This window comes from Macaca thibetana, chromosome 20 (assembly GCF_024542745.1).
Source record: "Macaca thibetana thibetana isolate TM-01 chromosome 20, ASM2454274v1, whole genome shotgun sequence".
NCBI lineage: Eukaryota > Metazoa > Chordata > Mammalia > Primates > Cercopithecidae > Macaca > Macaca thibetana.
Genome location: NC_065597.1, coordinates 71,955,001 through 71,982,555, shown reverse-complemented (window position 1 = coordinate 71,982,555; position 27,555 = coordinate 71,955,001). Strand labels below are relative to the sequence as shown.

Here is a 27,555-nt window from a genome sequence, read left to right as displayed (position 1 = left end):
TTGGCCAGGCTTGTCTCAAAGTCCTGATGTCAGGTAATCTGCCTGCGTTGGCCTCCCAAAGTGCTGGGATTACAGGTATAAGCTACCGTGCCCAGCCTTTTCCTCTCTCTCATTTTCTTTTTATGTTTTTTTTTTAAATGAAGTCTCACTCTGTTGCTCAGGCTGGAGTGCAGTGGTGCGATCTCGGCTCACTGCAACCTCCACCTCCTGGGTTCAAGTGATTCTCCTGCCTCAGCCTCCAAAGTAGCTGGGACTACAGGCATGTGCCACTGATTTTTGTATTGTTAGTAGAGACAGGGTTTCACTATATTGGCCAGGCTGGTCTTGACCTCCTGATCTCGTGATCTGCCCGCCTTGGCCTCCCAAAGTGCTGGGATCTTTTTTTAAGAGACAGGGTCTTGCTCTGTTGCCCAGGCTGGAGTGCAGTGGTGCGATGGTAGCTCATTGCAGCCTCAACCTACTGGGCTCAAGCAATCCTCACACCTCAGCCTCTTCCTTAGCTGGGACTACAGGTGTGTGGCATCATGACTGGCTAATTCTTTTAAAAAATTTTATAGGCTGGGTGTGGTGGCTCAAGCCTGTAATCTCAGCACTTTGGGAAGCCAACGCAGGAGGATCACTTGAGGTCAGGAGTTCAAGACCAGTCTGGCCAACATGGTGAAACCTTGTATCTACTAAACATACAAAAATTAGCCAGGCCTGGTGGCAGGGGCCTCTAATCCCAGTTACTCAGGAGGCTGAGGCAGGAGAATTGCTTAAACCCCGGAGGTCGGCTGGGTGCAGTGGCTCACGCCTGTAATCCTAGCACTTTGGGAGGCCGATGTGGGTGGATCACCTAAGGTCAGGAGTTCAAGACCAGCCTGGACAACACGGTGAAACCCCATCTCCACTAAAAATACAAAAAAATTAGTTAGGCGTGGTGGCGGGCGCCTGTAATCCCAGCTACTTGGGAGGCTGAGGCAGGAGAACCACTTGAACCCGGGAGGCAGAGGTTGCAGTGAGCCGAGATTGCGCCACTGCACTCCAGCCTAGGCGATAGAGTGAGACTCCGTCTCAAAAACAAACAAACAAACACACGCAAAAACCTGGGAGGTGGATGCTTCAGTGAGCCGAGATCATGCCACTCCACTCCAGCCTGGGCAACAGAGTGAAACTGTGTCTCAAAATTTTATGTGTGTGTGTGTGTGTATAGAGGCAGGGGTCTTGCTATGTTCCCAGGCTGGTCTCCAACTTCTGGCCTCTGGCAATCCTCCCAGCTTGGTCTTCCAAAGTGCTGGGATTATAGGCATGAGCCTCTGTGCCTGGGCCATGCAATACTTTCTTGTATCTATTTCTTTTTTTTTTGGACACGGAGTCTCGCTCTGTCGCCCAGGCTGGAATGCAGTGGCACATCTCTGTTCACTGCAAGCTCCGCCTCCCGGGTTCCCGCCATTCTCCTGCCTCAGCCTCCTGTGTAGCTGGGACTACAGGGGCCCACCACCACACCCGGCTAATTTTTTGTATTTTTTTAGTAGAGATGGGGTTTCACTGTGTTAGCCAGGATGGTCTTTATCTCCTGACCTTGTGATCCGCCTGCCTCAGCCTCCCAAAGTGTTGGGATTACAGGTGTGAGCCACTGCACCCAGCTGTATCTATTTCATTATTATTATTTTTTGAGACAGTCTTACTCTGTCGTCCAGGCTGGAGTGCAGTGGTGCAATCTTGGCTCACTGCAACCTCTGCCTCCCTGTTTCAAGCGATTGTGTCTCAGCCTCCCGAGTAGCTGGGATTACAAGCATGTGCTGCCACACTTGGCTAATTTTTGTATTTTTTGTAGAGACAGGGTTTCACCATGTTGGCCAGGCTGGTCTCAAACTCCTGGCCTCCAGGTGATCCGCCCGGATCAGCCTCCCAAAGTGTTGGGGTTATAGGTGTGAGCCACTGCGCCTGGCCCTTTTTTTTTTTCTTCATGCAATACTTTCTTAGTTGAGGTGTTTTATAGATATTAGCTCCCATTGAACTTTTCTGTCTGATGAGTTGATTTAACAGTGGTCTCATAGCCAAAAAATTCCTGTAAATCCTCTATAAAAAGATGTGAGCATGTCAAAAGCACCGTTTTATGCACAATTTAGATCAACTGCAAAACATTGTCATCTACTCATCAAAGTTCCTCAGCGTCTACTTTGCTAGTCTGGACATTACATTCACTTAAATTCCTTCAGTATCTTATAAGGGACCTGTGTTTCCCACCTCTGACTATTTATTATGAAATGTATACAAGTAACTAATGTGAACTTAACACATAAAATCCATATGTCCATGAGGCTGTGATGCCTTCATGGTCTGAGATGAAGTTATTCTCACGCCTGCATGCCCCTGCCCATCTGTTACGGCACTGTGGGTACAGCCTCTGCTTCCTGGAACACACTGTCCTGTGCTAAGAACTTCCTGGTAGCAAAATGGCCACCAACGTGCAATCATCTCCTTAATGAGAAGGTGTTTTTCTTTTTTTAAAACAGTTTATTTTGCCATGCAATGCTCAAAGCATGTTTTGGTTCGAATACAATTTTTGGTTCCATTTTATAGTAATCAAAAGGACCGGGCATGGTTGCTCACGCCTGTAATCCCAGCACTTTGGGAGGCCAAGGTGGGTGGCTCACTTGAGGTCGGGAGTTCAAGACCCAGCCTGGCCAACATGGCGAAACCCTGACTCTACTAAAAATACGAAAATTAGCTGGGCATGGTGGCACATGCCTCTAGTCCCAGTTATTTGGGAGGCTGAGATAGGAGAATCACTTGAATCCGGAAGGCAGAGGTTGCAGTGAGCCGAGATCATGCCACCGCACTCCAGCCAGGGTGACAGAGGGAGACAGACACTGTCTCAAAAAGAAAAAAGGAAGACAGTTACATGTCTTCAACGTGAGATCTTTTTTTTTTTTTTTTAAAGTTGGAGTCTTGCTCTATCACCCAGGCTGGAGTGCAGCGGCGTGATCTCAGTCACTGCAAACTCCGCCTCCCAGGTTCAAGCAATTCTCCTGCCTCAGCCTCCCGAGTAGCTGGGACTACAGGCGCATGCTGCCACGCCCGGCTAAGTTATTGTATTTTAGTAGACGGGGTTTCACCATGTTGCCCAGGCTGGCTGTGAACTCCTGAGCTCAAGTAGTCTGCCCACCTTGGCCTCCCAGAGTGCTGGGATTACAGGCATGAGCCACTGTGCCCGGCCCAACTTGACATCTTAGAAGCAGAAGCCTGTCCATAGCACATTATCCAGGGACAGCTCATTCTGTGTTTTTAACATGCTAGAATTTCAAAGATAGCATCAAACACATGCTCTGTGGAGAAAAACTCCACTAATCATCTGCAATTTTCTTTTTCTTTTTTTTTTTTTTTTTGAGACGAAGTCTCACTCTGTTGCCCAGGATGGAGTGCAATGGCATGATCTTGGCTCACTGTAACCTCCACCTCCTGGGTTTAACTGATTTTCCTGCCTCAGCCTCCTTAGTAGCTAGGACTACAGGTGGATACCACCACGCCCAGCTATGTTTTTCTTTTCTTTTCTTTTTGTTTTTTTTTTTTTTTTTTTTTTGAGACGGAGTCTCGCTCTGTCTCCCGGGCTGGAGTTGCAGTGGCCGGATCTCAGCTCACTGCAAGCTCTGCCTCCCGGGTTCACGCCATTCTCCTGCCTCAGCCTCCCGAGTAGCTGGGACTACAGGCGCCGCCACCTCGCCCGGCTAGTTTTTTGTATTTTTTAGTAGAGACGGGGTTTCACCATGTTCACCAGGTTGGTCTCGATCTCCTGACCTCGTGATCCACCCGTCTTGGCCTCCCAAAGTGCTGGGATTACAGGCTTGAGCCACCGCGCCCGGCCTTCTTTTCTTTTTGTTTGAGACAGTGTCTCGCTCTGTTGCCCAGGCTGGAGTGCAGTGGTGCAATTTGGCTCACTGCAACCTCTGCCTCCTGGGTTTAAGTGGTTCTCCTGCCTCAGCCTCCTGAGTAGCTGGGATTACAGGGGTGCGCTACCACGTTAATTTTTTGTATTTTTAGAAGAGACAGGGTTTCACCAAGCTGGTCAGACTGGTCTCAAACTCTGACCTCGTGATCCGCCTGCCTTGGCCTCCCAAAATGCTGGGATTACAGGCATGAGCCACTGCACCCCAGTCAATTTTTTGTAGGCTCATCTCAAACTCCTGACCATGTGATCCGCCCGCCTCAGCCTCCCAAAGTGCTGGGATTATAGGCATGAGCCACCAAGCCCAACCAGCACCTACAATCTTTTTTTTTTTTTTTTTTTTTTTGAGACGAAGTCTCGCTGCCACCCAGGCTGTAGTGCAGGGGTGCGATCTCGGCTCACTGTCACTGTAACCTCCGCCTCCTGGGTTCAAGCGATTCTCTGCCTCAGCCTCCTGAGTAGCTGCAATTCTAGGCGCCCACCACCACGCCCAGCTAATTTTTTTGTATTTTAATAGAGACCGGGTTTCACCACCTTGCCCAGACTGGTCTCGAACTCCTGACTTCATGATCCACCCGCCTTGGCCTCCCAAAATGCTGGGATTACAGGCGTGAGCCACCGCGCCCGGCCCGCATCTGCAATCCTATAATGACGAGCTGTTGAGCTAACTCTAAGTCATTAGCCAATCTGAACCATCTTTGAATCCAAGTAGTTTTACCATCTTTTATTATAAACACCATCACATTCCAAGTTTCCTCTTTTTGATCACAAATATAGGACTTTTTCTTCTCCTCTTAAGTATACAGCATGAGACACAGCGTTGGGGCTTTCCAGCTTTCTTACAGAAATTTCCTTACGACAAGCTTAGGGTTAGCATCCACAGACCATGCTCTCGGTCACATCCTTCGACATCTGGATTGCCCAAGACGGTTGCACAGGATGCAGACTCCAAAGAGGATGAGGTTGGTACATAAAGTTTTGAATGCCAGGATAACCTGAAACAGAGGCCCCTCCACTGCCCACATTAAAAGGCTGCACAACCAGGAGGGTGCCACTTTCTGGGTGTGAGCTTAGAGCTACTGCTCCCAGGCTCTAGCCCCACCTCTTGTTTGAACACATGGCTCAAGGCTTCCCTATGGCTGGAAAAGGTGAAGAGGACGGTGGAGGTGTAAGAACCCAGCAGGCCGAGCAGGGGCAGCAATCTCCGGAGGCCCGGCCTGTGCTTCCCCTCCTGGGATGGGGTGAACCGGGGGCTCGTCGGGGGTGCCAGATGGTGGTCTTATTTTTACTTGGTTTAATTATTCTACATTTTATAACTCAAGGTTCAAAACTCTGTGCTAAAACTAGATTGGATGTTTCCAATTTCTCAGACACGTTCCTCGAATTTAGATTCCCAAACCAAGTATTCAAGTATTTAAAATAAATACCTGAGAATGTAAAGGGCCCAAATGGAAGCTATTTGGGCCACGATTTCTAAATTTACCATCACCCCCTACCAAGACCAGCCTTTGCTGGAGGACTAGGGATGCAGTGAGTTCTCTGGGTATCGGGGGTGGTAGGCTAGGGGATGAACTTCAGCTACCCCGCCGATGGTCCTCCTCTGTTTTATGGTTTTTGTGAACTTGTCTCACCCACTCAGTAAGGGAGCCTGGAACTGGACTCCAAGGGAGGCAGACCATGTGCCTAAATGCAAGTATCCTCCGAAGTGGGTGCCTTTCTCACTGCAACAGGGACTGGAGCTGGTGCTCCAAGGTGTCTGTCCCTCAGCATTTCCTCAAAGGCCACACAGGACATGCTGCATGGCAGCCGCAGGATGTGGGGGGAAGTCAGGAAGCACCTCGCGAGCCTGGAGCACCCTTTGCCTCAGATTGTGGGAGCTGTGTATGTGGGGAGCCACCTGAACACGGGAAGCAGCCCTGCCTCTGGGGGTGGCAGCTGTGATGGACAGGGAGGATGGAGGAGTTGGCCACGTGCAGTTCCAGACCAACTGACGACCCTAACTGTGTGAGCAACATCCACCTGTGAGCCTCGAATGTGTGGGGCCAACGCTGAGCCGCCCACCTCAGTCTCTGGGAAGAAAAGCCTCCAGGCAGCCACTAAGTCTGGGCCACAGTTCCCAGCCACCACCCACGCCACCACAACCACAACCGCAGCCCCAGCCTCTCCGCTATGAGTGAACAACCAGAACCATATCTTACAAAGAACAGACTCAAAAAATATATATAAATAAATAAAAACCTTAAACATTCTTACAGGGATCTTAAAGAACAGAATACATGTTAAAAACCTCAGTAATTTATATCAATTTTAAGCGGTACTTTATATACAATGGGGAGAAAAACACATGCATAGTCCAAATACAATGTTGAAAACAGCATTTTCATAACAAAAAACCCCGAACACGAAGTGTTAATACCATGTACATGAATTCAAGAAGGACCACCCTTTTTGTCTGTTGCACACAGTTTATTTAACAATATGATATAAGAAATGAGTTGGTATTTTACCATTCTATACAGTGATTGAATCTTCTCGAGTTTCGTATTTATAGTAATTAGAGCGCTTGCATGATTTACACTAGAATTGCTTTTCCTCATTTCAAGTTTCACATAGAAGAAAGAAAAGAAGGCTTCTTCTCTAGTAACATTAGCATGGTCTAAGAGTGATCATCCCTATTTTTTGTCTAAAACCAGTTTTATCAGAGAAACAAAGCAACAATTTCTACATCTGCAAGACAAGTTTGGCTTCAGCCATTATGTATAGATGTGTGTGGGTGTGTGTACGTGTGTGTGCACGCCGGAGTCAATTCCTATCGTCCAGGGGTAATACTGGGAGACGCCCACAGAGTTCACTATAGAAAAAAATCTTCCCGAAACATCAGAAAGTTATCGGGATACATTATAAGCTTGCATTATTTCAGGAATCAGTTCTGAATATTATTTTTCTTCTTACTTTTAAACATAAATGTTTAAAGTCTTGAAAATACAAATAAAAAATATGAATATAATGAACTTGTTTTTCCCGTTAAAAAAAGGCATGAGTCACCAGCAATGACGACAAAAAGAATCCAAACAAAACCCCCCTCCCCCCAAACAAAAACAAAACGGAAAAAAAAGAACCCCCCCAAAAAAGAAAAAAAAAAAAACCAAAAAGAAAGAGACCAGATATTTAAATCAACTGGCTTTTAACAAAAAAATATATTCTTTGTATTGTCTCTTTAAACATCAATCCACCCTTCCATGGCTTGGCAGTCGCAGTTCCATCTAGGAATAAAAAGAACCTAGATGCCTGGATTTTCAGTACAAAAGGTCCAAGAACATGAAAGGGAAAAAAAGTGATGCTCTCACAATGCTACAAGCCCTCCACAAACTTCTCTAGCGTGTCCCCCGTGGTGTCCCCGACCAGGGACAGTTCGCTGGACAGCGCGCTCCTGCTGGGGGTGTTCAGCTGGGGGAGCATTGCACTCTGTTCGGGGTTCCCCAAGTGTCCCTGATCTATGGAGCTGGCCATGGTGACTGCAAGTCCGGGGTGGGGGGAACCAGTCTGGGGTGAGACGTGGTGTGGCGAAGGCTGGGGCTGTATCCGTGGTGATGGGCTGGAATGTGGAGGCTGGGACTGGGGCCGTGGAGACTGGACAGGGGCTGGAGACCGCACCTGGTTACTAAGGGATGTGGCGATCTGCTGGCCAGGGAGATGCGAGGCCTGTGGCTGTCCTGAGAGCATGTGTTGCTGGGGGCTCATGGGGTTTGGCTGGCCTGGGGACCCAATCTGCTGCTTCATCTGCTGTTGCTGCAGAATCCGCTGCTGCAGGGCTTGCTGGATGTTGGGGGTGCTGTCTGCCCCCAGCCCCGGCTGCCCCATCTGGCCAAGCTGTCCCATCTGAGCCGCCATCTGGCCCATGGAGCTGCCCTGGAGGGGCAGATGCTGCTGCATGCGCTGCTGCTGCTGCATGGCTGGTGGGTAGCCTCCGGGTCCTTGAGGCTGCTGGAACTGGCCGTGCCCCGCCATGCCCCCAGCCATGCCGGCACTCCCTTGCTGCTGCTGCTGCTGTTGCTGCTGTTGCTGCTGCTGCTGCTGCTGCTGCTGCTGCAGCAACTGCCTCCGTAGCATTTCTCGGTACTGTGGATTCATACTCGCCATGTTGGGGTTGTGTCCTGGGTTCATGATGTTCAAGGCCTGGCCCTGGGGGTTCAGGCCTCCCATCGCCTGCTGCTGTGGAGGCACACCGGGCCGCGGCACACCAGCCTGCATGGCATTCAGGTTCTGCAGGCTGGGCTGCTGGTGCATGCCAGGCTGGGGTTGCATGCCGGGCTGGGACTGAAGGCCAGGCTGGGGCTGCATGCCAGGCTGATTGGCCACGTACTTGGCTGTGCGCTGTTTAATAAAAGCTGCCATTAGCTGCGGGTTTGATTTGAGAATGTTCAGCACCTGCTGTTGCTGCTGAGGGGAGCTGGGTGACTTCAGGGTCCGCAGCAGGTCTTGGAGAGCGCTGGGTGAGATGCTCCTGGGCGGCTGCACGCTGGGCATCCGGGGCCCAGCCACGGCCGCCTGGGCCTGCATAGATATCACAGGCCTGGGCAAGCCTGGCATGGGCTGCTGCTGGGGAAGGGGTGCCTGCTGCCACTGCCCGGGAGGCATGCTGGGCATGACGGGCCCGCTCACCTGGTTGGGTCGGGGCACATTCAGACTCACGGGGGCCATCTGGCTCCCCGGGGTCCCCATGCCCGAGCGTCCTGGGGGCATGCCGTTGTTGATGTTCACCCGGTACAGATGCTGCTGCTGCTGGGCCTCACGCTCGATCTGCCGAGCCGCTTCCACCGCTGCAGGAGGGGGCTGGGCCGGGGGCGGGGGGGCCGGCACCTGGCTGGTAGGCTTCCCTGTGGACACCGTGGTGGGGGGCTGAGTCCGGGCCACGCTGGGGAAGCCAGCTGGTGACATGCTCACGGGTGAGGGTTGGGGCTGGGCGGGGGGCTGCGGCGTCTGGGGCGTGCTGGGCTGCTGCGTGGGGGTCCCGGGCGGTGCTGAGGTAGGAGAAGGCAGACTCTGCTGAGGCACGTTGCGGGTGTTCATGGTGGCCATCCGCCGGCGCATGAGCTGGGCCTGCTGCAGGCGGTGCTGGATCTGCTGCTGGCGGAGCTTGTGTTTAATGTTGAGGCAGAAGGGCACGGGGCATTTGTTTTCTTGGCAGTGCTTGGCGTGGTAGCAGCAGAGGGCGATGAGCTGCTTGCACACCGGGCAGCCCCCATTGGTCTTGCGCTTGCAGCCCTTGGTGTGCTGCACCACCCGCTTCATCTTCTGGCAGGATGGCAGCGAGCAGTTGGCGTTGCGGCACTGGCACGCGTGCACCAGTGACTGGATGCAGCGCTGGATGCTCAGCCGGCGCGACTCCTGGGGGCTCTTTGACTGTGGCTCGCCCTGGCTGCTGCCCTCGTCGTCCAGGCCCAGCCCCCACTTCACCATCTTATGGGCATGGCTCTTCGTGTTATAGCAGTTGATGCAGAGGTCGTAGTCCTGCAAGCAAGGAAAGGGGACAGGCCCGGTGTCAGCATGGGGCCCAGTACCACCAGGCACCCTGGCTGCTTCCCTACACCTCTAAGTCTGGGTCTGTGCCAGGAGACCCAGGCAGGATAGGAGACCCAGACAGGATGGGAGCACGGAAAGGATGGGAGCATGGACAGGACGGGAGCATGAACAGGACAGGATGGGAGACACGGACAAGATGGGAGCACAGACAGGACGGGAGACCTGGACAGGACGGGAGCACTGACAGGTGGGAGACCCAGACAGGATGGGAGCGTGGACAGGTGAGCAACTTGGACAGGAAGGGAGCACGGACAGAACAGGAGCACGGACAGAACAGGAGCACGGACAGGTGGGAGACCCACACAGGAAGCGTGCACAGACAGGACGGGAATATAGACAGGATGGGAGCACGGCCAGGACAGAGGCACAGTCAGGATGGGAGCACGGACAGGACGGGGGCACAGTCAGGGATGGGAGCACGGACAGGACGGGGGCACAGTCAGGACGGGAGCACGGACAGGACGGGGGCACAGTCAGGACGGGGGCACGGACAGGACGGGGGCACAGTAGGGTCGGGGGCACGGACAGGACGGGGGCACAGTCGGGACGGGGGCACAGTCGGGACGGGGGCACGGACAGGACGGGGGCACAGTAGGGTCGGGGGCACGGACAGGACGGGGGCACAGTCAGGACGGGGGCACAGTCGGGACGGGGGCACGGACAGGACGGGGGCACAGTCGGGACGGGAGCACGGACAGGACGGGGGCACAGTCGGGACGGGAGCACGGACAGGATGGGAGCACAGACAGGACGGGGGCACAGTCAGGATGGGAGCACGGACAGGATGGGAGCACGGACAGGATGGGAGCATGGACAGGACGGGGGCACAGTCAGGATGGGAGCATGGACAGGATGGGAGCACGGACAGGACGGGGGCACAGTCAGGATGGGAGCACGGACAGGATGGGAGCACGGACAGGATGGGAGCATGGACAGGATGGGAGCACGGACAGGACGGGGGCACAGTCAGGATGGGAGCACGGACAGGATGGGAGCACGGACAGGATGGGAGCATGGACAGGACGGGGGCACAGTCAGGATGGGAGCATGGACAGGATGGGAGCACGGACAGGACGGGGGCACAGTCAGGATGGGAGCATGGACAGGATGGGAGCACGGACAGGATGGGAGCACGGACAGGATGGGAGCATGGACAGGACGGGGGCACAGTCAGGATGGGAGCACGGACAGGATGGGAGCACGGACAGGATGGGAGCATGGACAGGACGGGGGCACAGTCAGGATGGGAGCATGGACAGGATGGGAGCACGGACAGGACGGGGGCACAGTCAGGATGGGAACACGGACAGGACGGGGACATGGACCATCTATGTGTTGCTCCCAAGGACCTTCACTCCTGGGAACAGCCCTGAAGGCTCAAAGATAACCTGACCTATGCCCTGAGAAGCCCTGGCCTGTGAGCTCAGGGACAGTAGACACCAGCCCCTGTTCCTTCTGACTTCCTCTGCCCTAGGAGTCACATCGGCCCCTGCCACAGCCTGTTCAACTCCTGTACTCAAACTATGAAGCCTGACAGTGAAAGGTTGAGAGAGGCCGGTCCCTCCCAAAGCGCCAATAGCTGCCAGGAAGTGCCTCTGGGAAGGCCTGGGCTATCCACAGCGCATCAGTGGGCCTTCCCCAATGCGCAAGCCCAAGTTACTGAAAACTGCTTGCACCTGGCAACCTGATGGAGTCCTAGGACCAGGTACGATGACTGTGTTCACAGAAAGATATGAAAACTGCCGTATTCAGAAACTAGAAAGAGGACAAAGGAGACTGGAGAAAGGTGGAAAGCAGGAGAGGTGTGTGAGGGTGGGGAGAGAAGAAAGGCCCTCACTCTGCTGAGAACCCGTTCTACCTCCCTACAGACACCACAGCAAGTAAGTGGGCTCCGGGTTGGCAGGTGATGGTGACTGTCCTGGGAGGGGATGGTGGGATCTGTCACCTGCCTGCCTTGCACAGCCTGACTCAACCCATGCAAGGGACACCTGCGCCATTTTGCAGTGGGGTTAAAATTCCTAGAGGGGAGTGAGGGAGCATGACTGTGGGGTCTGTCGGGAACAAGCGACCAGAGGGGCCCAAGCCGCCAACAGGACAGTGGGTGTTTCCAGCCGTTTAGCAAGACTATAACTGGGCACAGTCAGGCCAGACTTCCCAGCATAGCCTCCCTCTGGCTATCCCCAGGGTCAGGCCTGTGGCTGTGGCTACACAGAGTAGGTTTAGGAAACACACACGGCAACGCCTTCTGCCTTGTGACACTGTCCTACTTCTGGAGGAGTCAGTGCAGCCGCCGTCTGGTACAGACACCAACCCTGGCACCCATGCAAAGGGACAGGATGCTTCGTCAGACCCCAAGCCAGCTTCGGGGGTGGGGGTGGGGGCGGCACAGGGCCTACCTCGCACACAGTGCAGTGCCAGCGTGTCTCCACGTGGTGCTTGCACTCGTTGCAGGTGTAGACAAAGCGGTCCTGGCCCTGGGTGTGCAGCTCCACCAGCATGCAGAGCGTGGACCACTTGGAGCGGCGCAAGGAGGAGAACTCCCAGTGCTTGTCTCTGGCAAGGGTGAGGAAGGCATCGCGCCCATCCATGAGGTCACAGCTGAGCAGGGGGTCGGGGTCGACGATGGGGGGCAGGGTGTTGATGACAGGCCCGGCGTGCAGGTGGATCACAAAGAAGACCTGCAGGAGAGGAGGGGCTTTAGTCTCACACAAGGGATGTGGCACCTCCAGTGGTGAGCTCAGGGCAGTCGCTCCGAGCCAGCCCGCACAAAAGGCAGGTGGCTGAGCCTGAAGGCCCTGATGACTTGGGATGGAACGGAATTGGTGACACGTTGCATGGTGTCACCCTACTGGTCCACTTGGCTTCCTGGGGACCACTTCCCTCCCGCCACAGACCTGCACAGGGGCCCTCGACCGCCAGCTGCAAGTCTTTCCCTCCTTTTGGCTGCAGCACTGCAGCCCACGCCTACCTCCTTGTGCTTCTCCATGGTGGCATACAGCTTCTGGGACAGGTCATTGGACACGTTGGGCATGCTGGGCTTCTTCTTATTGGCGCGGCTGATGCTGCTTTTGTTCTTGTTAGTTTTCTTGTTATTCTTCTTCTTGGCATTCTTGCTGTCACCCTGACTGCCCTGCAACAACACGCAAGGTTGTGAGACCAGGTAAGTGCCCCTCCACACTTGGCATGGATTCCCAGCTCCCAGGCCGTGGGCATCAGGAAGCTCAGGCCAAAGCAGGTCACTGCCAGGCAGACCCCACACGTGCACAGCTACAGGTGGCTGCAGGTGCTGCTGCCTTCGGGACAGAGCAGGGCCTGTCCTCGGCTAGGCTGGTGCCATTATCAGCTTTATGCCACAGTGCCTCTAGAGTGGAAAACAGACGCAGAGTGCAAGTTCAGAAATTAACAAATTAGGGCAGTGGGCGCCGTTTCCACTGCACCACAACCAGAGGCGGAAGATTGCACGTCACAGCTGTGGTCAGCGGCTGCCTGCCTTGAGGAAGGCTCTACACACCCGAGAAAGCGAGAGCTCTCAGGAGACAGGAGAGCTGCTGATGGGAAAAGCAGCTGCCCCATCAAGAGCAGGGACTCCAAGGCCCCTGCAGGGTCCACTCAAGGCCTGCTGAGAGCAGGCTGGCTCCCTGCCGGGGCCATCAGTGCTGCACCTGACTGGCTGAAGTTGGGCTTGCTCTCAGCCCACAGGCTCCTCCTCTGGAAAGAACGCAGGCTTGTTACTCACTTACACTTCCACAGATAGCTTTATTTTTTTTTGAGAGATGGAGTTTCCCTCTTGTTACCAAGCTGGAGTGCAGTGGTGTGATCTTGGGTTCAAGTGATTCTCCTGCCTCAGCCTCCTGAGTAGCTGGGATTACAGGCACCCCCCACCATACCCGGCTACTTATTAATTTTTTGAGACAGAGTCTTGTCCTTGTCACCCAGGCTGAAGTGCAGTGGCGCGATCTCGGCTCACTGCAACCTCTGCCTCCAAGGTTCAAGCGATTCTCCTGCCTCAGCCTCCCTAGTACCTGGGATTATAGGCGCGGCCCACTATACCCAGCTAATTTTTGTATTTTTAGTAGAGACGGAGTTTCACCATGTTGGCCAGGCTGGTCTCAAACTCCGGACCTCGGCTGATCCACCCGCCTGGGCCTCCCACAGTGCTGGGATTACAGGCGGGAGCCACTGCGCCCAGCCAGAGAGCTTAATTTTTAACAAGATGAGAGAGAGAGACTTGGTGTTCAAAGAGAGGGGTCAGTCCAGAGAGAATTCAACAATCCCGCCTCACTGACAAGGAGCCCAAGGAGCCCAAATGTCACGTGGGTCCTCCATGGGATTCGGGACAGAAAAGGGACATGAGGGGAAAACTGAGGAAATTGGAACAAAGTGTGAACTTTAGTTAATAATAATGCATCAACATCAACAAATGGCTCACCGTGGCAGCAGACGTGCCACGCTAAGACATTAGTAAGAGAAGAAACTGGGTGCTAGAATATACTGGAACTCTCTGCTCAATTTGTGTGTCAGCCTTAAAACAAAGGAAGCCTTTTTTTTTTTTTGAGACGGAGTCTCGCTCTGTCACTAGGCTGAAGTGCAGTGGTGCAATCTTGGCTCACTGCAACCTGGGTTCAAGCGATTCTCCTGCCTCAGCCTCTTCAGTAGCTGGGACTACAGGCGTGCACCACCACACCCAGCTAATTTTTGTATTTTTAGTAGAGACAGGGTTTCACCATGTTGGCCAGGCTGGTTTCAGACTCCTGATCTCAAGTGATCTGCCTGCCTTGGCCTCCCAAAGTGCTAGGATTCCAGGCACGAGCCACTGCATCGGCCGGTATCTATTTTTTCTTTTTTTTTTTTGAGTTGGAGTCTTGCTCTGTTACCAGGCCAGAGTGCAGTGGCGCGATCTCGGTTCACTGCAATCTCCACCTCCCAGGTTCAAGGGAGTCTCCTGCCTCAGCCTCCCGAGTAGCTGGGACTACAGGCACGCGCCACCACACCCGGCTAATTTTTGTATTTTTAGTAGAGACGGGGTTTCACCATGTTGGCCAAGCTGGTCTCAAACTCCTGACTTCAAGTGATCCACCCGCCTTGGCCTCCCAAAGCGCTGGGATTACAGGCGTGAGCCACCATGCCCAGCCTGGAAGTCTATTTTTACAAAATTGTAAAATAAATATGTTCATGAAATTAAGAAAATATAGACAAGTAATTTTAAAAAGTTTTGTTTTTCTGGTCTTCCTGAGCAGCAGTGTTCTGTGTTCTGGAGCTTTCCCTGGGTACGTTTGTCTCTGTGTTTGCGACATTCCTCATGAAGCTGGGAGTACATATAGGGAGCTGGTTCCATTTCTCACCCCACCTGACACTGTCGCGAGCCTTTCCCCATTTCCCAGACTCGACAGCATGATTTTTAATGGCAAAGCAGTGCTCCACCCCACGCACGGGCCCTCACTAAAGGGAACCCCCAGACCGAGCTCCTGGGGTGCTGCTGATGAAGGCATGTCCCTGCCCATTGTTGTCCATGAACCAAACACACACGGGACAGCAGGTCTACATACCGACACCTCAGCATCCCGCCCTCCCTAGTACATGCATGTCCCCGGTGCACAGGGAAGGCTGCCCCAGCAGGAGCCCCTATCGGGCCTGTCTTCTGGACAGCCCTGCTGCTGCCATGCCACAGGCAGGTGCCCCCTCCTGGGGTGGGACTCAGCAGTGTTCTCCCTCAGAGCCCTCTCCCTGCAGCAGCAGGGGGGTGTGTCCCTATGCTCTGTCGAGTGCTTCTGGGAGCTCAGTGGTCAGGGCACTGGCTCTGATGGACACTAGAGGCTTCCATGCCTGGTGGCCCAGGTTCCTTCTTCTGCAGTGACCCCTGCCACCCCATACAGGACTGCGGCAGCTCTTATCAGGCCGCCTCCTGCTGCAGCATCTGGGATGCAGAGCCTGGGTTCGCAAAACCAGCTGTCACTGTTGTGCTAAGCACAAACACTGCCCCCTTCAAAGCCTGTCTTGGACGCGGTATCCTTCTGTGTCACCCTCAGGAGATGGAACTCAAGCATTACCTCATCAGACACCAGTGAGGCCTGCTACACTCCAGCGGGAGCAAGTCAGAAAACAACAGGCCAGGAGCTCTGCTTAGGAACCACCTGGGATGTAAACCCACGCCGTCCCCTGCCCGTGCCTCCTCTGTCCTGTGAATGACACTCTGGGGTGCCGTCCAGCAGGCGGCTGCCTCTCAACCACCTGTGCAGTGAGCACGAGTGTGCGTGGCGGAAGCGGCCCAGGCCCCACACTGAGTCCGCAGCCCAACCGGCACCCACCTCACAGACCTGCTCTCATATGCGACAAGCACCAGAGTGGCAACACGTCCCCAGCCGGCACCCGGCTGCCTCACCCTTGGCAGCGGCTCAGTCCCATGCAGGAGGCACCTCCATTCATGGTTTTTCCTCACTGGTCACAATGGCCTGTCCTGAGATCTGGAGCTGCAGCCTTCAACATTCGTCATCGCTCTCCCTACACCTACAGCTACAGCCCACACCCACACCACCATCATCTCTTTCCCAGACAGCTGCAGAAACCCGCACATGGCACGCCTCCTCCCACTGCCTGGAGGGTCCTCTTCCAGCACCTTCCTGTGGTGGGCGGGTCTGGCCCACACATCACCTCCCCAAGGCTCCTTCCCTTTCAGAGCTCCACCACACTCAGAGCACACCATGCTCGGGTCTGAGTTCTTTTTGTTTCACATCCTACCAGGACACAGCCACTCCCTTGGGGGCAGGGATAGGGTTTTGTTTGTTTGTTTTGAAACAGAGTCTTGCACTGTCTCCTGGCCTGGAGTGCAATGGCGTGATCTCAGCTCACTGCAACCTCTGTCTCCCGGGTCCAAGCGTTTCTCCTGCCTCAGCCTCCCTAGCAGCTGGGATTACAGGCGTCTGCCACCACACCTGGCTAATTTTTTGTATTTTTAGTACAGATGGGGTTTCACCGTGTTAGGCAGGCTAGTCTCGATTTCCTGAACTTGAGATCTGTCCACCTCGGCCTCCCAAAGCGCTGGGATTACAGGCGTGAGCCAACATGCCCGGCCAGGGATGCGGTTTTGTCTGGCTCACTCTGCACTGCCTGGCACTCAGGGGCAGCGCCAAGGAGAGGGCAGTAGGGCATGAGCACCATTTGCGAAGTGGCCACCAAACACGGGGACAAGGCCTGGCAACCCTGTGCCTCCTGACTCACTTTTTACATCAGCGGGCTGTGTCCTGACTGCCACCATGTCCCATTTTCTGTCTTCCTCTCTCTCCTCTCCGAGTCTAAGTGGACCCCCAGCTCCCCAGAGCATCCACCATGCACAGAGCGCAGAGCCCACGCTGTTGCCCACCAACGCCCTGTGCTGCAGATGGTGTCAATATGCGTGTGTGAACGGAGACACCACCACAGAAAGGACCTAACAGTCGACATGCGCCTCCCAGCCTGCCACCCTGCAGCTCTGGCGGGACACATGGGCAGTGGGGTTCAGACAAGCGTCTGTTACCTCAGTGGTTTCACTGGCTGCAGTGCTCTCTTCCTTTTTCCTCTCCTCTTCTTCTTGTTCTAGTTCCTTAATGCTCTCTTCTAACACATTGGGCCAGAAATCACCTTCAAAATAGGGCAGTTCCTTGGCACTGGTGAGCCTATCTTCAGTTGCTTGTTTGAAAATATCCTGAGTGGGCAAAGCACAACAGTGAGATCAGGGCCATGTACGCGCACCCCCCACCATGGTGCGGCAGACCCCCACGCAAGCACACCCCTCACCACGGTATGGCGGAACCCCCCCTACACATGTGCACCCCCCACCACGGTGCTGGAGCCCGTGTGTGCAACAGTGATGCACAGGCCCCAATGCCTACTGACAGAAACAGCTTCAACTGTGCTGCTCTCAGACGGCCAGGGGAAAGCCTCAATCAGCTGAAGAAAATTCTTACTTTAGGCTTTTATTTTTCTGCTTTCTAATCCTCATAAGTGAAGGTAATTAATAAGTATGTAAATGCAAGAAAAAGGCACACAAACATCCTTCACTCAGTTGTGACAAAAGCCACCACACCTTCCTTCAGCACCAAGTACCTTGTAGTCATGAATGATCCGCTCTGCGAACGCCTTGTCCAGCATCTTTTTGTACCACTCCTGCAGTCGTTTTGGCTTGGGTATTTTTTGATCAGGTGGGTGGCAATGGAAGATGTAATCGTCTCCTTCACTTGGAGGACAGGCCCAGATGTGCCCTGTCACATACCTGCAGGACCCACACATACATGTCAGATGAAAGTGCCAGTGAAATTGGCCCTGCCTTGAAGGAGTTACAGCAGAGGAGCAAGGACTAAAGCCAGGACAGAAGTAACCAGAGAGACAAGAGAGAACGAATGCCCACAAGGCTGGGTGTGGTGGGGGCAAGGCTGGAACTTTATCCCAAGCAAATGCAAGCCTGCAAATTGGCCCTGAAACACTTCTCCCTCGGGGTGCACACAGAGGGCCCGGCCAAGGCTGCAAAGGAAACCTGAGGCCTCATTAAAGAACCAGGGAATATGATGGCTCATGAAGGCAATGCCATCCCCTTCCTCCTGTGCACTGTAAAGGCAGTTTAGTTATCTATTTCTCTCCAAGGGTCAGTATCAACATAAATCTCATTCCTTCTGTTCAAGACACTTTGATCAAATGCCCCTAACCTTTTCAAGTTTCAGAAGGGAATGGGGCAGGTCTAGAGTACAGAAACCAAGTGCTAGAGAAGGAAGCCAGACCCGAGACAGCACACACTGCAGGGTTCCATTTGCACAAAGGATTCACAAAAGACAAATTCAGAGAGACAAAGTAGATTAGTGGTCGCCTGGGGCAGAGATGGATTAACAGCAAGGAGCAGGAGGAAATTTTCTTTCTGTTTTTCTTTTTGAGACGGAATTTCGTTCTTGTTGCCCAGGGTGGCGTGCAATGGCATGATCTCGACTCACAGCAACCTCATCTCCCCGGTTCAAGCGATTCTCCTGCCCCCGCCTCCCAAGTAGCTGGGATTAGAGGCGCCTGCCACCACACCCGGCTAATTTTTTGTATTTTTAGTAGAGACAGGGTTTCACCATGTTGGTCAGGCTGGTCTTGAACTCCTGATCTCAGGTGATCTACCTGCCTTGGCCTCCCAAAGTGCTGGGATTACAGACTGGGTGAGCCACCACACCCAGCCAATTTTTTTTTGTATTTTTCTTTTTTTTCTTTTTTTTTTTTTGAGATGGAGTCTTGCTCTGTCGCCCGGGCTGGAGTGCAGTGGCACAATCTCAGCTCACTGCAATCCCCAACTCCCGTGTACAAGCAATTCTCCTGCCTCAGCCTCTTGAGTAGCTGGGATTACAGGCTCGCGCCACCATGCCTGGCTATCTTTTGTAATTTTTTTTTTTTTTTTTTTTTGAGACGGAGTCTGGCTCTGTCGCCCAGGCTGGAGTGCGGTGGCGCGATCTCGGCTCACTGCAAGCTCCACCTCCCGGGTTCACGCCATTCTCCTGCCTCAGCCTCCCGAGTAGCTGGGACTACAGGCGCCCACAACCGCGCCCGGCTAATTTTTTGTATTTTTAGTAGAGACGGGGTTTCACCGTGGTCTCGATCTCCTGACCTTGTGATCCGCCCACCTCGGCCTCCCAAAGTGCTGGGATTACAGGCGTGAGCCACCGCGCCCGGCCTATCTTTTGTATTTTTAATAGAGATGGGGTTTCACCATGTTGGTCAGGCCAGTCTCAAACTCCTGACCTTGTGATCCACCTGCTTCGGCCTCCTAAAGTGCTGGGATTATAGGCGTGAGCCACTGAGCCTAGCCTTTTAAAAAATTTTTAGTAGAGGTGGGGTTTCACCATGTTGGTCATGTTGGTTTTAAACTCCTGACTTCAGGTGATCCACCGCAGCAGGAGGGATCTTACAGGCCAGTAACAATATTCTGAAACTGACTTGTGATACTTGCACTAATGGGTAAAGTTACTAAAAACCACTGAGTCATACACCCGAAAAAGGGGAATTCTATGATATATAAATTTTGCCTCAATAAAGGTAAAAAAAAAAAAAAAAAAAAAGGAATGAAAAGAAGGTAAAGGTAGGGAAAGAGCTTGCTAAGTGCCCACGAGCCAGATCTGTGAGGCTCCGGGAGCACCTGGAAAGGGGTGCTTTAGAGATTCTGAATTGATCTTAGGATGTAAAAATAAAAACATATAAAACTTAAAACACCCATTATGTCACAGAATAAACAAACAGTAAAAAATGGTTTTTACTAGTTCCAAATAATTTAATCCAAACTCACCCCAATTTCTTCACATACTCTAGATATCCAATAAGGATCTCATGGTAAACAGCTGTGCGGAGGCAACGTGGCCGGAAGAAATGAATACTATCCAGATAAGAAATGTACACACGCCTGTGGAAAGGAGGCACATGTTTAACTCAGGGTATCCCCTCAAATTTGAAATCAAATACAAGCAACAAAAAACACCCTGGAAGTTTAATTTTTAGACAGGGTCTCACTCTGCCATTCAGGCTGCAATGCGGTGGTGCAGTCACAGCCCACTGCAGTCTCAACCTCATGGGCTCAAGCAATCCTCCTGCCTCAGACTCCCACGTAGTTAGGATGACAAAGCATGAACCCCCATGCCCAGATAATTTATTTTTTGTAGCGACAGGGTCTCACTTTGTTGCCCAGACTTGTCCCAAACTCCTGTGCTCCAGTGATTCTCCCACCTAGGCCTCCCACAGTGCTGTGATTATAGGTGTGAGCCACTGCCCATGGCCAGTTTTTGTTTTGATGGTATTTACACTGGCCACAAAAAGGATGTGATAAACAAAACAACCAAAAAGACGCACAAAAACACAAAAAAAACTGGTCACCAACTCTGCTGCCAACCAGTTAAATGGAATTCAGTTTTCGTCATTGAATAAAAGGATGAATGGCACCACTCGGCACAGAGAGCCACAGTTGGGGCAAAATGAGAAAAGCCACTTTTAGTTCTCTCTTGCCCAGATTCCTGATGGCACATGAAGTCCCTCGTGGCAGAGCTACTTCCTCTGTGCAGGTACCAGGCTGCCCCATCCCAACTCCCCAGGTTTACCTGCCTTAGATAAGACCGGGACTCACACAGACTCACCACACAAAACACGCTTACTGCAGTCAGCTCAACAGTTCATTTCCCGCTAGTTTAATGGCAAACAAAACTAACTACTTTGGTTAATTGTGGTTTGATTTACTTTAATCCCCTATGAAGGCTCACAGGCTCCTCTGGGACACTTAAGAGCCCTGGTCTACCCTAACACAGCTCACTGAATGACACGCCCCAGAAGGAGCTGGAAAACTACCTCGTGTTTGGAGGGGGGCAATCAGAGCCGTATTCTTGAACGTGCATTCCAAAAAAGCAGACATCCACGCCGTCAATTTCCTCAAAAGCAAACAGCGCTTTGGTTCGATATGGGAAAGATTCAGACATCTCCCCAGAATCCACAAACCTGAAACAAAAGTCAGAGTCCGACATTTACAAAGGCTGTTGCTAACAAAGTGCTTCTGCACACCAGGCCTGCTCCTCTAACTCTGGCCGCTGCAGATGAGCGGAGGCATGTCCACCTCCTCAGACCGTGGCCTGGAGTCCTCCCTATGGGCCAATCAGCCCTGGAGCGGGGAGTGCCTGCTTTCTGACCAGTTTCCCTCACTAGAGAACTGCACCACTGTGAATGAAATACGGAATTCTGAGTAGGACTGGCTATATACAGCAGTCCCCCTTATCCATGGGGTGTATGTTCCAAGACCACCAGTGGATGCTGGAAACCGTGGACAGTTATCAACCTCTGTGTTTTTTCTTATGCATCTGTACTGGTGACAAAATTTTAATTTATAAATTAGGCACCGCAAGAGATTAATAAGTAATAATAAAACGACAATTATAAAAACAGTATACTGTAATATGCTATGTGGTCTCTCTCTCTTGAAATAGCTTACTGCACTGTTATCGGGTAACTGAAACCCAAACAGGACAACCGAGACTGAGGGAGCTACTGCACACGTTTGCTGCTGCAAAGTCTTTGAAGGATGACATCAAACCCAAGAGCTTTGCAGAGAGCAGGCTCTGGCAAGCGGGAGTGGTGACTGCTCGCAGAGCACTGTAGAGAGCAGGCACACTGACCGTGACTTCATCCCGGGCTTGACCTCCACCGTCTTGTCTGAGCTGGCCACCACTCGGACAAAAACCTCCCCGGCTTCAGGGTGATTCTGGCGCCGCAAAAATTTGTTCACTCGGTCTTCCAAGTGGTTTCCCAGTCTCGTGGTCTGTAGCCCTAGGAAGTCCAGAAGGAGCAGGTGAGAAGGCTTCAGCAGCACTGCTGAGACAGTGACTGAGACTACAGAATCCACCCCACTTTGCAGCACAGGCTGATATTTTAAAGGACTAATGTTCTCCAAACATGGAAGAAATCTGATCTGTCCTGTGACAGGAGTGTTACATAAGGGAAAGGTGGACTCTGGGATCTCAGGCACTTCACTCCTGAAAACTGTTTACATGCCCAGGTAACCTGCATCTTTTGATAATAGTATGGGGCAGAAGAGCTACAGAGGTGGGCCCAAAATTGACAGGGGCTCTAGGGTGGTGCAGTGGGATGTTTCCCTATTGCTATTAGAACGAGATGCCTCCTGCTTTCCCTGGAGGGCAGAGATGGCACACCCTCAGTGGGTTCCTCCTGCCCAGCTCTGAGGAGAAAGTCCCTACTACAGAGTCTGACATGAGCATGGAATGTTCTAGGGCTGACAAATCAAGCTGTGGCCACAGCCTGCCTGGTGCCTCAGGAGCCGGCAAAGTATTGGCCTCCAAGCCTGCCCTGAGCCACCGCCTCGTGTGGTGCATGAATGAAGTTTCCGATCCTTGATGAGGGCAGCCTTTCCTGGGCTCCCCTCCGTGTTGCACCCCTCCTCAGCCAGGGCCAACCCCGGGTGGCTACTGTCACAGGAGCTGCCCAGTGGCAGGACATTATATCAGTACAGAGAACTCCTCATACACAGGTTAAAAAACTATAAGGGAAAGTTGCAAAAGGTTCTTAGTGATTACTTATAGACAATGAGATTTTAAAAGACGTTTCTTTCTGTACTGGCTTTCAAATATTTCCTATGTTAGTGAGAAATAGGAAAATTGGGAATTTTAGAAGATTCCTTAGTGAGCTGGAAAATTTAGACCAAACTTCTAAATTTCATTTTGCTGCAATAAACAAATCAGTGGTGCTGCTTTTTGGGTACGTTGTACCTGAATAAAAATGATTTGAAAAGAAATATGTGGCTGGGCACAGTGGCTCACGCCTGTTATCCCAGCACTTTGGGAGGCCGAGGCAGGCAGATCACCTGAGGTTGGGAGTTCGAGACCAGTCTGACCAACATGGAGAGACCCCGTTTCTACTGAAAATACAAAATTAAGCCAGGCATGGTGGCTCACGCCTGTAACCCTAGCATTTTGGGAGGCTGAGGCGAATGGATCACCTGAGGTCAGGAGTTCCAGACCAGCCTGGCCAACATGGTGAAACCCCATCTTCACTAAACATGTGAAATTAGGCCAGGCACGATGGCTCACACCTTTAATTCCAGCATTTTGGGAGGCTGAGACAGGCGGATCACCTGAGGTCGGGAGTTTAAGACCAGCCTGACCAACATGGAGAAACCCTGTCTCTACTAAAAATACAAAATTAGCCAGGCGTGGTGGCGCATGCCTGTAATCCCAGCTACTTGGCAGGCTGAGGGAGAAGAATCGCTTGAACCGGGGAGGTGGAGGTTGCGGTGAGCAGAGATCGCGCCATCGCACTCCAGCCTGCGCAACAAGGGCAAAATTCTGTCTCTAAAAAAAAAAAAAAAAAAAAGTACAATGGCAAAGAAATAAAAACTCCACGGAAATGTAAAAGTTGGCAAAACTATAAAAATAAGGGGAGGGTGGGCTGGGCGTGGTGGCTCGCGCCTGTAATCCCAACACTTTGGGAGGCTGAGGTGGGTGGATCATGAGGTAAGGAGATCGAGACCATCCTGGCCAACATGGTGAAATCCCGTCTCTATTAAAAATACAAAGGAAAAAAGAAGTTAGGTGTGGTGGCGGGCGCCTGTAGTCCCAGCTACCCAGGAGGCTGAGGCAGGAGAATGGCGTGAACCCGGGAGGTGGAGCTTGCAGTGAGCCGAGATGGCGCCACTGCACTCCAGCCTGGGTGACAGAATGAGACTTCGTCTCAGAAAAAAAAAAAGGTAGGGGAGGGTGGACTGAGACGTTTTACACTCCATGAAGGCTGCGAGTCCTGCTCCGAGCTCTGTGCTCAGCAGTTCCGTGGCTGAGATGACCATTCTGAGAAACACAGACTTCAGGAACTCACAGCTATGCTACCTATTCTCAGTAAAGCCCCTGAAGAACATTATTGCATTCTTACCCTCGTGCAACTGCTGACCAGTTTTGCTCCCAAACGAAGTGGCTTCCAGCTGAGAAAGTTAGACACGGCTAAGAAGGGCCACATTGCAGCAAACACCAATATCTTGTCTCTTTCCCCATGTGAAAGGGTGGCCCCACACACTACCATTTTCAAACAGCAAACAGAAGGAATTGACCTTTTTTTTTTTTTTTGAGACAGGGTCTTGTTCTGTCGCCCAGGCTGGAGTGCAATGACACGATCTTAGTTCACTGTAGCCTCGACATCCTGGGCTCCAGTGATCCTCTCGCCTCAGCCTCCCAAAGTGCTGGGATTATAGGCGTAAGCCACCATGAGTGGCCAGAATCAACCTTTTACATTAGGTCTTTACTTTTTTCTTCAAATCACCTAAATTAACTGTACTATATAAAGAGACATTTAAACAGCTGCCAAGAACCAACAACGTGTTGTGTGCAGGAAGGCACATGTAGGGGGTAGAGGAGCCAGCACACTCAGAAATAAAAATTTTAGCGATACACCTTCTCATGGGGAAAATACATATTTTTTTTTTTTTTTTTTTGAGACGGAGTTTCGCTCTGTCGCCCATGCTGGAGTGCAGTGGCGCAATCTCGGCTCACTGCAAGCTCCGCCTCCAGAGTTCACACCATTCTCCTGCCTCAGCCTCCCGAGTAGCTGGGATTACAGGTGCCCACCACCGCGCCCGGCTAATTTTTTGCATTTTTAGTAGAGACGGGGTTTCACCGTGTTAGCCAGGATGGTCTCGATCTCCTGACCTTGTGATCCACCTGCCTCAGCCTCCCGAAGTGCTGGGATTACAGGCGTGAGCCACTGCGCCCGGCGAAAATACATATTTTCATATGTATATATATTAAAACAAAACACACTCTGCCTGGAATGGTGGCTCACACCTGTAAATCCCAGTACTTTGGGAGGCTGAGGTGGGCGGATTATGAGGTCAGGAGATGGAGACCATCCCGGCTAATACGGTGGAACCCCGCCTCCACTAAAAACACACAAAAAAAAAAAAAAAAAAAAAAAAAAATTAGCCAGGTGTGTTGGCAAGCGCCGGTAGTCCCAGCTACTCGGGAGGCTGAGGCAGGAGAATGGCGTGAACCTGGAAGGTAGAGCTTGCAGTGAACTGAGATCGCGCCACTGCACTCCAGTCTGTGTGACAGAGCAAGACTCTGTCTCAAAAAACAAACAAACAAACACTCTTCCATAGTAACTTCGCTATTTGACACCTGTGATCCATATATGGCTGCATACTCCAGAGGTGGCCTCAGACAGCACAGGGGTCTAGGGGCAGGCCATGCTACCTGCAGTGCACACAGTGCCACCTTCCTCACGGTGCTGCCTCCTTTTCTGTTATCACTTGATTTGGCCGCTGTTACTACTTTTTCATTACTCCTTGCCACTGCTGCAGTTATGTCCTTGTATGTGCCTTTATGCATATGTGCAAATATTTTTATAGGATACATGTGTGAAAGTAGACTTGCTAAATCTAAAAATGAACACTTTAAATTGTGCCCCTCGCTTTCTGGCATTCAACTTACATTTTCATCCACGGCACATGACGGGCCTTTGTGCCTTTTCCTTTCTCATTGCTCGGTTGTATCTTTTTAAGGAAGGCTTTTCATAACTCAACACAGTAAAATTATTATCTTACTTTTATCCTGAATGCATTTGTAGTTTTGTTTACTTTTCTCGCTTTTAATCTACCTGAATTTGATTTTGCGTATGGTGTGTGCGAAGGAGGTGGTTTTCAATGCAAGATTAAGGAAGCATACCTTCACTCTGTGATCACACACACCACAACCCCTGTGCTGACACAAGCTCACACCGACAGAGTAGAGTTACCTCTAGTCTCCTAGGCCCTTTTCTCCTGTAATGTTCCATTTCTAGATCTTGGGCTCATCCACCGAATGCCCATGGGTCTTTCTGGATGCTGGAGTGGGAGTGGGATCGGACCCGCTCTGGGGCCACTTGTGTCATTCCCCCTAGTCACCTCCTGCCTCTTCCAGGCAATGACTGTTCTATGGAGGTCTAGCTCTCTGGGTAATTCTGTTTTGGCTACTGAGCCTCTGGCCCAGGGAAGAACTTCCAATTTGCTCAAATGCATTAGTGAACTCATTCAGAATGAATCCTCTGAAGCAGGGCCTCTCAAATGGAAGCAACTGTGCCCCTCCTCCAGGGGACATCTGGCAATGTCTGGAGACATTTTTGACAGACATAATGAATTTGTTGGTCATTTCATTATGTGAGGAAGGTGTTACTGGCACTGAGTAAGTAGAGGCCAGGGATGCTGCTAAAATCCTATAATGCACAGGACAGCCCCCAAAACAGAGGATTACCTGGCCTGAAATGTCAATAGTGGCTTAGATGAGAAACTGAGCTAAGTATTACGATAGTTTATCAATGAGTGGTATTTCAAAAAATTTAACAAAGGCAGTGTAAGCTATAGGATAACTTTGGATGTTGGTTAACAACAGAGTTTGAACTTTAGGACTCAGTCTCAAGTCTACAGGTAGCTTCCTCCTCCCCTTCCCCCAGTGCATGGTACATCCCAGCATTTCCATCTCTCTTCTACTCTGAGCTCCCCAAATGACCCTGGTTCTGTTGGGGATCTCCTGAGCAACATGCCAGTCACCTGTCCTGCCACAGAAAGGTGACAGCTGTAGGGAGCAGCAGGCAAGTGAACGTTAGAATGCTGCTGCAGTTGTCCTTCTTGTGTGGTTTTGCTAGTTAACTCAGCAAAAGGACAGCCTGGCATGTCAAGCTGCAGAAGGCCATCCCAAGACTTGAGAATTGACTCTATTATAAAGATTAAATAATCATAAACTTTTGAAAACAATGCGGTCTTTAAAAAAATAAAAAAGTGAGCCGGGTGCGGTAGCTAACGGCTGTAATCGCAGCACTTGGGGAGGCTGAGGCGGGCAGATCACAAGGTCAAGAGATTGAGAACATCCTGGCCAACCCAACATGGTGAAACCCCGTCTCTAGTAAAAATACAAAAATTAGCTGGGCACGGTGGCGGGCGCCTGTAGTCCCAGCTACTCGGGAGGCTGAGGCAGGAGAATCACTTGAACCCGGGAGGCGGAAGTTGCAGTGAGCTGAGATTGCACCACTGCACTCCAGCCTGGCGACAGAGCAAGACTGTCTCAAATTAAAAAAAAGAAAGTCTACTCATGCAAAGTTACTTCTAGCAGTAACAGGTTGTTCTATTTCTGCACAGGCACCACCAGCTGCAGTAACATGTCCAGCCAGTCCACATGCAGGCCAGGCTCCTACTCCCAGGGTGGCAGCTGGTTCCCAGGGGTCATGGCTCATGCTCCACTGTAGCAGAACCCAGCACCCACGGGACGGACCCATGACAGCCCACAAAGGGCCCAGGGTTAGACAGGGCTGGCCAACACTACCCCAGTGTGTACACACGCACGCACGAGGGGTGAGGGGTCTTAGGTCTAAGCCACTTGAGAATAATCTGTTGACAAATTTTCTCTGAGAATTTACAAAGTTTACTGTACACCTAACCTTTCATCTAAAACATGCACTGGATCATAAAAGCTGAATAACAATCAAGCTAAATATTCCCTTTAAGGGTGGACTGAGAGGTTTTACACTCGGTGAAGATCCACAGCCCA

The 27,555-nt window shown here is 51.9% G+C and overlaps 2 protein-coding genes across 5 annotated transcripts in view; both read right to left on the bottom strand.

Moving 5' to 3' along the window:
* Positions 1–27,555, bottom strand: part of TRAP1 (TNF receptor associated protein 1) — a 427,467-nt gene that overhangs the window by 66,909 nt on the left and 333,003 nt on the right. The window lies entirely within an intron of this gene.
* CREBBP (CREB binding protein) overlaps positions 4,638–27,555 on the bottom strand; it is a 157,816-nt gene continuing 134,898 nt past the window's right edge. For all 4 annotated transcript variants that reach the window (XM_050774143.1, XM_050774145.1, XM_050774146.1 and 1 more), the window contains 8 exons: positions 21,655–21,805; positions 20,837–20,983; positions 19,791–19,904; positions 17,591–17,756; positions 17,022–17,189; positions 12,480–12,641; positions 11,908–12,189; positions 4,638–9,439 (listed from right to left, as the gene is read on the bottom strand). In XM_050774143.1, the coding sequence (XP_050630100.1) occupies positions 7,280–9,439; positions 11,908–12,189; positions 12,480–12,641; positions 17,022–17,189; positions 17,591–17,756; positions 19,791–19,904; positions 20,837–20,983; positions 21,655–21,805 (3,350 nt within the window). In that variant the 3' untranslated portion in view covers positions 4,638–7,279. The remainder of the gene's footprint in view (positions 9,440–11,907; positions 12,190–12,479; positions 12,642–17,021; positions 17,190–17,590; positions 17,757–19,790; positions 19,905–20,836; positions 20,984–21,654; positions 21,806–27,555) is intronic.